Consider the following 13,110-nt stretch of genomic DNA (forward strand, 5'->3'; position numbering starts at 1 on the left):
GAGAGAGAGGCCAAAGAAACTTCCGGAAGCATTGAGTTGCCTGCGCAGAAGATTTCATGTTCTCAAAAGCCTTCAATTTTCCTGCCGACATGAATTCCGTTCCACCTTTTTAATCGGAAAGTTTTTATCACGGTAGGTGTGCAAGTGGATCTGAGTCAAGAATTTAAAAGGGTACGCGTTCAGCCCCCTCCGGTGGGGCAAAGTTTTCGGTGGTCCGGACTCATCCTCACCACAAAAACAATAATGATAAAAGTTATATTATAATGGTTTTCCATTTTATTCGTCATTCTCAAATTGGTCTTTTTCGAATCTTTGAACTTCACTGTCCAGAAATGTCGCCTTTTCCCTCTTCAGCTTGCAGACGGACCCATTCTTTTATCTATTTCCACCCAACCAAGCTAGATTGAATTGGATTGGGCAGTAAAGAAAATGGCAAGGAAATGTTTGATGGAGGGAACGCCGTTGATGCCGTGAAACAAACCCTGATGCGACCGAGTAACTTAAGTTTATATTAGCTTCCATGGACTGAAAATTTATCTGAACTAAGAATCCTAAAAAACATTGAATTTGGAAGCTTCATTTCAATCATGTACCTGTATGACAAAAACCACCAGAAATAACCTAAATACTTAATTTAGATAAGCAACCTTAGAAAATACCTGCTAATCGATCAAATTTACCAGTTTCTGCTGGACTCAAAAGGATGGACTTCTCATGAACAGGGGAAAACAGAGCACGGATTTTTGAAACATGAAAAGAAAAAGAACTTGACGAAAAAAACAGCTAATAAGTGAACAATTATTTGCTCAATAATTCAAACAAATAAGAGCCATTAGTCTAATAAGTGATCAATTATTTCAACAAGATTTTAGAATTTTCGAGAAACAGCATATACCGGTAGCTTGGCAGTCATTAGTCTAAAAAATTATGTTAGGCATCAGCTCTTTGGACAAGCCAAAACAAACGAAAGTCTTTGCGCCTACGGCTGCCCGCTTTGTGGGAGTTTCCATGGTGTGTGAACTCTGGACTGGTCCGAAGAGTTACAATTTTGCACCGTACATCACAATTTCGCCCATGAAATCCTGCCATCTTCAGCTATAAGTAGGGCTTTAGGGAGTGAGCACATCCTCCATCAAGAGACACAATGGCTTCCAAGAGCACCAGGAGGAGCCTTCTCCCCGCCTTCCTTCTCCTCGCTCTGCTACTTCTCGCCTTCGGTATACTCTTCTCTCTCTCTCTCTTCTCTCCCCATTGCTGCAATATCGATGAAGTGTTAGGTTGTTCTTTTCCAAGATGGGGAGTTGTAAGAAGGGAGCATTTTAAGTTCTATGACGTCCAAGGCGTTGAGAGTATATGGGAGACTTCGAGGACAAAATTCAACTGGGCATTTTACTTTTCTTCCATGGGTTCTGAAACTAAAGAGTTGCTTAATTTTCACTTAGTACTGATTAGATAGTTTCTGATTCTGAGACTCCATCTGTTAATGGATTTTTCATCAAAATCTTCTATCTTGGAAACAGGGCGGGTGGAGAAAGCGGAGGCAAGGCTCTGCACATCACCCAGCAAAAGGTTCAGAGGGTTGTGCTTCAGCGACAGGAACTGCGCAAGCGTCTGCCTCACTGAGGGCTTCCCTGGGGGTGACTGTCAAGGCTTCCGCAGGCGATGCATGTGCCAGACGCCATGCCCGTCCAAGCACTAGCTCCTCTGAAACCCACGACCGATCGTCTAATAAAAGCGGCTATTACCCATCGAGAAGTAATATCCCGCGGTACTCTGTCTATGCCTGTGGGTTAACGTTAGTCTCTGTGATGCAGCTTTCTTTATTAGTGTTATTTTCCGCTTTTTCTCCTGTGTGTTCTCTTATTCTGAGCCAAATAAAATAAATGTTATGAAATCTATAAATTCCTAATTTCTATGGGCTGAGCATGTCCTCTTTCTTTTCTCTCTCTCTTACACACATACAGAAGAGCGCTCTCTCTTACACACACATACAAAAGAGAAAGAGAGATTACGCGGCCTCGAGAAAGAGTTGGCTTCATGACTTGGATAGGCCCCATGCATTAATTTTCTGAGTGAGTAGGCTTTCCCAGCACTCAAAGAAAGCCGAAGCTCTCTTTATTCCTAAAAAGCCTCAAGTGTTGTCATTGCTGTGCTTGCTTCAACTTGCACGTCAATGACTCCCTTTTACAGCACAAAGGATTGGTGCAATAAAACATCAAAAGAAAAACCGACCACCTACCGGCTTCTGCCTTGACAAATGCGAACCCCCTTAGAGATCCCATGCATTAATTTTACTGGTTTGATTATAATAAGACGTGTATAAAAAATGAACCATTTCAGCGATCAACATTAATATCTTGAGATTCATAAAAGAATATGACTGCCACAAGATCCAAAATTGGGTATACTTTATGGAAGGACGAACACTGAGGAACGTCCCAATTAGAATCTATCGAACGGTCATCTTCCTTTTATCTAGAATTCGAATAACAAATTGACGGCATCAACTTGATCGACAGCTTGTTTTTGGGATAAATTAGCTAGAAAACAAGAAGCAAAAGTTCATTTCCACAAGCAGCAAACTGACTTGATCGATGATTGTTAGTATTCGATCAAAAATATTCCGAGCCAATATTCCAATAAACCCATGTTCCATCTTCTTTGTAATTGTATGGTTGCCGCATCCTTGTCGACCTCAAGGGAATATCCCAATATATAGCAAAACTCATGGAATTCAGGATAGGAATACAAACATGTCCGTTTCATCCCTTATCCATCAGTTTTATGCCCTAGTTTCCCTGTTTAGTGGCTCCATGTCCTACCAAAAATAAACTATTCAGGTCATCAAGCACTGACGTGGGCATTTTGGATCATCATTTTTCCTCCATCGTTAGCAAAATCACTTGATTCTCCTGTTGAAGATCATCCACTGTGTCACAAGAAGGCGGATCTGGATATTGAGATAACTTTCTTTTACTTTTTTCCTCTGAGAAGCCCAGTTAGGCAGAAACCACCAGTTAACAGATAAAAACTTCGTGCTAAAAAATGGAAGCCATTAAAAAAGAAATCGAAACCAGTATGGAGGTTTATCTTCTTCAAATTATATTCCCAAGATTGCCGCTTGGGGAGCCCTTTGATTTCAACCATCATTTACAATAGATGGTCACCCTTCCTTCCTTTCGTTGGCAAGCTAATTGGGTTGTCGAGCCGTTGGCCTCCTTCAACCCCTAAGCAGTGTAGATGGAATTCTTGTTGGGGTATTGTCTCGTTCTCGTTCCTTTACAAAACTTACGGCACAGCAACCACATGCACATCCTTCATTTTTCCTGTGCAATCTTGAAGAGCTAATGAGCCTAACGACAACATAATCTTAACAACGAGAAGTAAAATGTGGACGTCAAAGGTGTCTCACTGCCTGAGCAGCTAAAAAATGTCCAGAAACCATGTTTTTTTTTTTTTTCTTACTGCAAGATCTCAAGAATTGGGTTGGTGTTCTCACTGCCTCTTATCATGCGCACCGCCAACAAAACTCTGCTTACAACATGTATGATCTAAATGTTTGAGCTAGACATCAAAATTCTCTTTTGAATAATCCAGGAAAGCTAAACAACTCTATTGGAGCAAAATGTTCAGAACATGAAACTGAAATTCATAAAGGTGACTTGTCAAAATTTTATTTTACTGCACCTCATACGTGGGTCGCCGTAAATCTTAAATTTGAATACCCTAGTTGCTACGGTTACCTCGTTTTTCAACAAAATTTATCATATCTTTAAGGTAAATGAAAATCGTAATTTACCAAAAAACGTAATTTACCAGCATCCCAATGACTATCTATACTTAAGTCACAACATGGATACTTCAATAGGATCTACATACCCATGTAATCGTACCCATACCAAGAATGGGTACTTGAACACATTTAAACACATTTAAGCATTAGCTCGATGCTGATCCAAACTACTTAATTTCATCTGATTTTTTTAAAACTCAGTTTTTGTTTTGGTTTTTAGAGTTATTGTTCATTAACACAACGTTTTTTATTTATATTACTTGTTTATTTAAGTGTTGCTTCCTAAAGTTATCGTCTTTGTACACATTGCCATTTAATAAAGTTTGGGTTTAAGATTCTCTTTTTCCTTGGTTGTACTGGTTCTTGTCCAAATTAAACCACACTTCAACGCCTTTGGTGGTCTAAGTTTGGTGCTTGTGGATAACCACCCCGCAACTCCTCACAGCTTTAAGCTCCCACCGTGTGGCAGCCTTCATTTGGGGTCCCATAAACTAGGATGATTAAGCATTAAGCTGTGAGAGGAACTATTAAAAAAAAAAAAAAGGAGAGAGAAAAGTTCAACTTGAAGAAAATAGAAACAAATAAAGAAAAAACACAAAGCACTCATATTCAAGCACGTTAAATGGAAAGCATGTTCAGTTTTACCACATCCAATTAGTTTTCCAAAATTGTAAAGATAAATAAGACAGAAAGCCCTTATATCACCACACCGTTCCTTCCGATGTTGTAAAAGGCAAAAAGGCAAAGCGACGAGGTGTTAGTTGAAGCATGATCTTCACAAACAAGGTTGTGAATTATAATATATACATCCATGATAATAAAAATTTGAAAAAAATAAAACTAGAATTATAAACATATTAGACGAAAAACCATTTAAAAATGCATTTACCTCATATTAATCATCTCTTACACACATACACACATGAAATCATAGCCATCCAAAGAGATACAATGTTGGCCTACGTATGGCTCGACCTGTCCTAACGTGACCATACAAAGAATGCTTGTGCAATTGACGCATAGCATGATCTGTCCTAAGCAGTTAAATTGTTCTAAAATTCTAGTGAATTATCGAGATAGACCACACCGAAACAAGTATTCATCAACAACAATAACCACACCAAAAATTATATCTAACAAGGATGATAAAAGTCATATATGATCTAACATACAAGAAATTTCTGGGCAAACCACAATCTTAAAATAATCTAACATTCACAATTATGAATTATGAAACATTAAAAATGATCTAACATATAAGAAATTTGTGCAAACCACAATCTTAAAATGACCTAACAGTTTGTGAGTGGTAACTTGAAAGATGACAAAGCTCGTGCAGGATCATTTTGAATCAAATCCTTCTTCTTCTTTTTCTTCTTCTTCTTCTTCTTCTTCAATGCTTCATCCAAGTGAAAAGCGTCTTCAATGCTTCATGCAAATGTCCGACACCACCATTGCCCTTCTCTGCAAAGCCTGTCAAGGTATGCCTCGCTCTCTCTCTCCCTCTCTCTAACTCTAAGTTGAGGGTCGCTCACTGGAGCGAGGGTTTCTTAAATCCCTTGATCCAACAAGCGTGGGTTTCCAAACACCCTCAGTCGCAGCCATTGAGGGATAAACCCTCGCTCGCTGGAGCTTCAGAATCTAAAACCCTCTTGTTGGAGCAAGGGTTTCTTTTTTCAAAACACTTGCTCCAACGAGTGAGGGTTTCAAAACACCCTCCCTTGCAGCAAGGGTGGTGCTGGAGCGAGGGGGTTTCACATCAATCTGAAACCCTCACTCAACAAGGGGTTTCAGATCAATCAAAAACCCTCACTCAGCAAAGGGTGGTGCTGGAGCGAGGCCTTTCAGGTTCATCAAACCCTCGTTCCAGCAAGGGATCTGAAGCCTTCATTCAGTGCTGAACATGAGCTAGGGTTCTTTGAAAACCCAAAACTTAAAAATCCAAATATCTCATCTGATGCCTCTTTTTTTGCAGACCCTCTGCTGTCATCTCTTCCATAGCAGCAGCACCCTCGCTGCCATCTTTTGCCATAGCCATACTGCAGCACACCTATAAACGACAGGCTTTAAAAGAGTTAAACTAGCTCGAGTTCGAGCTCTGACACGCTTGATCGAGCTGAGCTCGAGTTTACATTATATAACTGGATTCGAGCTCAAGCCGAGCTCGAGTTGTGCAATATAGAAGGCGAGCCGAGTTCGAGCCGACCAAGCTCGGGCTCGACTCGGCTCATGTTCACCCCTAGGTAAGAAGATACATCTCAAACAGACCAAGCCATTATTTTTTAAGTGTGTGCATCTTACAACTAAGGAAGCAGTAATCTCTTTAGAAATGAACCAAGTGACATATAGCAGTAAAGTTAAAGCAAGTAGGCATTCACATGCCATCACAATCATGCTATGAATCTAGAGAACATAATTCCAATCTGAATTTCAGAAACTTCTGATATGGTGTCATATAATTGCTGCAATAATGGCTGTATGAAATCACTTGGGTTGGGAAGTGCTAATATTATATCTTCATATACTATTGAGAAGCTCCATGTAAGATATCGTATTCTTCACATTAACTTAGCGCAGTAGATGGAGTTTATGTAACTGAGAAGAACAGAAGCTAGAAACCTAACAGTTGAGGCACCAATGTACAAGTATGTTACACATTATGGCAACTAACTATATAATTGATGAAGAATATATGAAATTCTCTTAGGAGTACACGAGTTCACAGGAAGCAGGTAAATAATATACCATAGTAACATGATGTGGTTGTGACCAAATTAAGATATCTAATTAATTATATAGAAGTATTTGAAGAGGAAGCAATGAAGGATTTTATTTTTAATGGGCCACCAAGACGACTACAATGATAATCCTTGTTCTACTTTGCAGTTTGCATGTGTAGTGCTCAAATACATAAGGAAGAAAGCAAGCTGTCAATGACCCACACGAAGGATAATGACATCATATTTGCATTCAGAAAGAATAATGACATCATATAACATGGAGGTAAAAATTTAGCAGTTAACAACAAAAAAGTGTAAAGTACATGAAGATATATGCAATATGCACTGTTATGTGTGTGATTATGTGTGTATATGCACCATTATGTGTTTCTGTGTGTATATGTACCATATAATCAATATGGGATTCTGAAAACACCTCATCCATGTTCTGCGTATCACAACGATATGATATTTTGAAAAATATTGTCATGGTATTGCCATTTTTTGGCTTCTTCAAAATCATAAAAAGACTCTTTCCAAATTAAAAATTATCATGAAAGATATTATATATTGTGATCTATAATACAAACATGATATTTATGAGAATTTATTTTTACAATAGCTTTTTACAAGTTAAAACATAAATGATCCTTTTGTGGTTTTGGCAGCAAAAGCACCGACAGACGTATTATCTCATATTTTTCAAACAGTTCTATCTTGTTATTTTTAATACTTTGCAAGATTTTTTACATGATTCTCCCAAAAAAAGCCATTTCTGGAAAATGAATTCCAAGAATAACTTCTCCAAGGATGTGTTGATGACGACATTGGTGATAGTGGCATGCCTGTTTGTGTGAATGCACAACTTTCTTAACATAACAAGAACTTGAATACCATCCCAAGTGCAAATGTTTGAATGATCTTTTATAAATCACGATAAGTAGGAAAAGAAAGAGTGAAGCTAAAATTGGAACGTGAATAACAATGCAGACCCTTGAAGCAAAATAAAGCAAATGAACATGAAGTAAACAATCAAACCACCAAAAATAGATAAAGCTAATCACACAACATCAACCAAATTCTACGTCATATGAATAAGTGTGGGCATGGATGTGTGTGCCGTGCACACATTACACGAATCTGTGAATGTGCTCCTAGAACTAAGGTAATTGTACTGTGGACAAGAAGCTTCAATCTTCAAAGTGCAGATTGCACAGCAGCAACAGTGGCGGATACCCTACACAACCTCTTCGTTCTTATATGCAGGACTTAGCATATTCATCTCCCTGGGAACAAGCTGGACACAAAAAGGCACTCATGAAACCATATGAAAAACTGAAATGAAAAACTGAAATAATAATTAACGCAGTGTAACTTCAACATCTCACGGCCAACAAAACTATTATGTTTCTAAGGCACCAAGAAAACAGTCTTAGATGACAAATACAGTGGTACCATATTATATTCAAGATAATTGAAATCAACAAGAAAGCGGAAGAATATACAACCGTAAAGCAACATGACATGGGCCATGATCTAAAAACAAGGGCGTGTCATCAGAGTCCCAGCAATTCACAGCAATATGAAACATCAAAACGCGGGACGCGCCACTTTAGAATCAAATGTGTGACTAATGGTTGTGATGACCCAAAAGAAAAAAGGAGCAAGGAATGGAAACCTAATTCTGGAAAAAAAAAAAGAACCAACAGAAGGAAAGAAAACGACCAACCTATAGAGAGGCCGATGTTCGTATCTGCGACCTGATTCTTCCTCAGCTAGCCCTCCAAATGAGCAGCAATCCGTCCTCAGAGGACCTTTCTTCGCCAAGATGAACTGGGTGTAAAACATTTTTCGACAACCCTGGAAACTTTAACCCTCACTCCACCATAATCACGACGTCAATTTTCGGACGAGCTCGCCAGAAAAACACAAACCTAGCTCAACCGATCCAGCGACATGACCCGACCACTTACCCTCCAACGAAAACCCCTGGAGAACCTAGCTTCATTTCTAAGGCACCGCTCAGCAATCCATATTGTCCTCAGAAACCCTCGCTCCTTCTCCCTCTCACCCACTTTCCGTTTCATTCCAAGATAACTCTCGCTCCTTCTCCCTCACGCCCACTTTCGAGTTTCCGTTTCATTCCAAGAAAACTCCCGCTCCTTCTCCCTCTCGCCCACTTTCCTTTTCACTCCAAAAAATCCCTCGCTCCCTCTCCCTCCCGCCTCGCTCCCTCCCGCCCTCTCGCCCACTTGCCCTTTCACTCACGCGGAAAGAGCGGGAACTTATTGGTTTATTTGATCTACCTGGAAAGTTCGCGTGTATAACGACGAAAGGCGTCGAACCGCAGTTAATGTATAAGATTTGACTGATTCCACATAAGACGCAAGTTCCTTCTCCATTCAACAGAAGATTAAGGCCACGTGGCCTGGATTTTTTTGAGGACAGTAATAATGCAGAAAGGTAAGTTTTTCTTTTTCTTGTTGAATGTGAAACTGCTCAATACGATGATTTGCAGGTGCGAATTTTTTAGTGGATCTTACGTTAATTTTTTTTATTATTACGTTGATGTGTTTTTTTAATATACCAAATTATATATATATATATGTATATGATCTTCTGAAACATTTTTGTTGATTGAGCACCACTCATCAATGTGCCCGACTTACTACTTCTCTTTGGCTGTGCCAGTTATTCCTTTTCATCTCTATTATCATCCTTCCCAATTACACACTTAAAAGAACTAATAATTAAAAAACCGCTTAAAGGAATCCCCCTTCCCTCCATCCTCTCCACCCTCGTTCCATGCCCCACCACCAGAGGACGATCAAAAATTAAAAAAAAAAAATAAAACATAACAAAAAAGTTGTCAAATGGAGACCATCCGATCAAACATATTCATGACCTTCAAATGTCATTTTAAGCTAGAGTCAGTCACTCATATAGATAGCATGTGGTCGATTCTTGCCGGTACCGTCAAGAGGGTCCTTCAACTTGTTCTAAAAAAAAAGAAAACTCAGTAGGTTTCTTCATCGTAAATCGGGGACGTGGATTTTGGATTTTTCTTCACAAATTTACTGCGATGAGCTGAAGATATGAAAGGATGGTTTGGTGGAGCTGATATGGAGGGAACCGTCGTATTTTTTTTCGCAGAAGATCTCAAAGGAAACAGCATGTCTCCATCGATTTGCCATCTCCTTTTTCATGATTTGTCGCTTTGCATAAAGAAAAATGGGGAAGACAACGAAGAAGGTAGCAGGAAGAAAAGAGGGAACAATCCACTGACAAACCGACGCCCAAGCGGATTTTTTAATTGATGAGGAAATTTCACCCAACAGCTTGAGGTACAAACTTTCCAACTTCATTTTCTCAAATCGTGTACTAAAAACTGGCTACCACGAGTACCAATCCATCAACCCAGTTAAGAACTTAAGTGGGCATTTTGAGCTGAAGGATTTCAGGAAAACTCCGGCGAGGGGTTCTCCCCAACCTTATTGAAAATGGATCATTTTGAGTTGAAGGATTGGGAGTGTAAGGCCTGAGCCAGAAAATCTAAGAGGTGGCAAAGAGAGTTTTAGGACAATTTTTTTCTGAAAGTGTACAGAACTAGTATTCTCTTCTCTCACACTTGTTAGATGTCCAGCCTTGATCAATTGAAAATTCTTCTAATGGGGAAAAAAAATGAGAGCCAGATAAGAAAAAAGAGAGGATGTGGTGCTTTAGATCTAAAAGAAAATAGAAATACGAAGAAATAACGGCATAACTATACGAAGATTTATGTGGTTCGAAAGACAAAAGGTCTTCTAAGTGAATTGAGAGGGAACATCGAGCGTGTGCGTTACCGTGCGCCGACGATTCCTGTCTTTCAATAACAAGAGAGAAAGAACACAGAGACTTCTGGAAGCACAGAGTTGCCCACGCAGAAGATGCATAATTTTCTCGCCCTCAAAAGCTTTTTAACTTTCCTGCCGACAGGAATTCCGTTCCACTTTCTAAATCGTAAAATTTTTCATTTTATACCGTCACGCTAGGTGTGCAAGTGGATACGTGTTGGGAGTTAAAAATGATACATGTTCGACCCCCGTTGGTGGTCCGGACTCACCCTCAGCATTAAAAAAAAAAGATAAAGTTTAATTACAATGGTTTTCATTTCTCAAATCGGTCTTTTTTCAAATATTTGAAATTCACTCTCTAGAGATCTCCTCTTTAGATCGCTGCCGAGTAACTTAATTTTATATGGCTTCCATGGATTGAAAATTTATCTGCACTGAGAATCCTGAAAAAATCGAATTTGGAAGCATGACTTCAACCATGTACCTATATAACAAAAAAACGAAGAAAATAATCTAAATAATTAATTCCGATCAGTAATCTTGCAAATACCGTGCAATTGCGTCGTTTGAGATCCTCTGCGCTACCTGCTAATCGATCAAATTTAGCAGTTTCTGGTAAGCTCAAATGGATGGGCTTCTGCGGAACAGGGACAAACAACAACAATTATTTGAACAATAATCTGAACAAATAAGAGTTATTACTCTAATAAGTGATCAATTATTTCGACAAAATTATAGAGTTTTCAAGAAACAACATATGCCAGCACAGTACATGCAGGTTGGCAGCCATAGTTTTTATCATAGAAAGCATAAAACTCTTTGACACTCCAAAACAAAGCATACGTCTCTGCGGCTTTGACTGCTCCTACTTGGCTTTGTCGGAGCTTCCATGGTGTGTGAACTCAAGACTGGTCTGAGGAATATTTTTTCTTTGCTCTATATTTTTTTAATGATTGAAATTACAATTTTGCCCATGACTCTTCAGCTATAAGTAGGGTAGGGAGTGAGCACATCCTCCATCAGGAAACACAATGGCGTCCAAGAGCACCAGGAAGAGCCTTCTCCCCGCCTTCCTTCTCCTCGCTCTGCTACTACTCGCCTTCGGTATACCCTTCCCTCTCTCTCCCCCCATTGCTGCAATATCGATGAAGTGTTAGGTTGTTCTTTTTCAAGATGGGGAGTTATAAGAAGGTAGCATTTTTAAGTTCTGTGACGTCCAAGGTGTTGAGAGTATATCAGAGAGTTCGACGACAAAATTCAACTGGGCATCTTGCTTTTCTTCCATGGGTTCTGAAGCTAAAGACTTGCTTACTTTTCACTTACTGTTGATTAGATTGTTTCTGATTCTGAGACTCCGTCTGTTAATGGATTTTTCACCAAAATCTTGTGTCTTGGAAACAGGGCGGGTGGAGAAAGCGGAGGCAAGGCTCTGCTCATCACCCAGCAAAAAGTTCATAGGGTTGTGCTTCAGCGACAGGAACTGCGCAAACGTCTGCCACAATGAGGGCTTCCCTGGGGGTGACTGCCAAGGCTTCCGCAGACGATGCATGTGCCAGACGCCATGTCCGTCCGAGCACTAGCTCCTCCTGATGCCCACGACCGATCGTCCAATAAAAGCGGCTATTACCCATCGAGAAGTAATATCCGGCAGTACTCTGTCTATGTCTGTGGGCGTTGGCCTCTGTGATGCAAGCGTCCTTTATCTAGTGTTATTGTCCGCTTCTTCTCCATTGTGTTCTCTTGTAAGCTTATGCAATCTATAAATTCCTAGTTTCTATGGGCTGACCATGTCCCCTCTCTCTCTCTCTCTCTCTCTCTCTCTCTCTCTCTCTCTCCCTCTCACACACACACACACACACACACACACACACACAAACACAGGAGAGGAGAGAGAGATTACCAGTGGTCTTGAGAGAGAGTTTGCTTGATGCCCATGACTTGGACGGGCTCCATGCATTAATTTTACTGGATTGATTATGCTAAGACGTATAAAAAATGAGCCATTTCAGTAATCAACATTAATATCTTGAGACTCATAAAAGAATATGACCGCCACAAGATCCAAAATTAGGTATACTGTATGGTCGAAAGGTGAACACTCTATTGAACGGTCAATCGATGGGGGTCCTTCCTTTTATCTAAAATTCGAATAACAAATAATTGACGGCTTCAACTTGATCGGCAGCTTGTTTTTTTGATAGATACGTTATTGCTAGAAAACAAGAAGCTTAAGTTCATTTTCACAAACAGCTGACTGACTTGATCGATGATTGTTAGTGTTCGATAAAAAATAACCCCAGTCAACATTCCAATAAACCCATGTCCCATCTTCTTTGTCATTGTATGGTTGCCGCATCCTTGAGGATCTCAAAAGGCATATCCCAATATATTAATATAGCAAAATTCATGGAATTCAGGATAGGAATACAAACATGTCGGTTTCCATCCCGTAGCCTTAATATATTCCGGTATCCATCAGTTCTATGTCCTAGTTTCCCTGTTTAGTGGCTCCAGGTCCTACCAAAAACAAACTATTCAGGTCATCAAGACTCACCGTCATAGTGGCTATTTTGGATTATCATTTTTCCACACCAAGTTTTTGCAAGAAATCGTAAAAACTAATGAAAATTAAGCAAGTCTTTAGCTTCAGAATTCATGGAAGAAAAGTAAGATGCCGAGTTGAATTTTGTCGTCGAACTCTCTGATATACTCTCAACACCTTGAACGTCATAAAACTTAAAATGCTAACTTCTTACAACTCCCC

At 39.6% G+C, this 13,110-nt stretch overlaps 1 protein-coding gene and 1 long non-coding RNA gene across 3 annotated transcripts; one reads left to right on the forward strand and one right to left on the reverse strand.

Moving 5' to 3' along the window:
- Positions 1–1,008: 1,008 nt before the first annotated feature.
- On the forward strand, positions 1,009–12,123 carry LOC116260928 (defensin Tk-AMP-D5-like). Of its 2 annotated transcripts, none has more exons than XM_050079433.1 (2): positions 1,009–1,217; positions 11,748–12,123. In XM_050079433.1, the coding sequence occupies exons 1-2, from the start codon at positions 1,145–1,147 to the stop codon at positions 11,924–11,926; spliced, it is 252 nt and encodes an 83-aa protein (XP_049935390.1). In that variant the 5' UTR covers positions 1,009–1,144; the 3' UTR covers positions 11,927–12,123. The 2 variants fall into 2 exon arrangements, with proteins under 2 accessions (XP_049935390.1, XP_031495329.1); XM_031639469.2 differs by lacking the exon at positions 1,009–1,217 and adding an exon at positions 11,332–11,450.
- Positions 4,992–8,732, reverse strand: LOC126410353 (uncharacterized). The gene is made up of 2 exons (XR_007574181.1): positions 8,243–8,732; positions 4,992–7,810 (listed from the first exon to the last, which is right to left on the reverse strand). It is a non-coding gene; the product is annotated as an uncharacterized LOC126410353 (long non-coding RNA).
- Positions 12,124–13,110: the final 987 nt, after the last annotated feature.

This window comes from Nymphaea colorata, chromosome 9, assembly GCF_008831285.2.
Source record: "Nymphaea colorata isolate Beijing-Zhang1983 chromosome 9, ASM883128v2, whole genome shotgun sequence".
In the NCBI taxonomy this organism is placed as follows: Eukaryota; Viridiplantae; Streptophyta; class Magnoliopsida; order Nymphaeales; family Nymphaeaceae; genus Nymphaea; species Nymphaea colorata.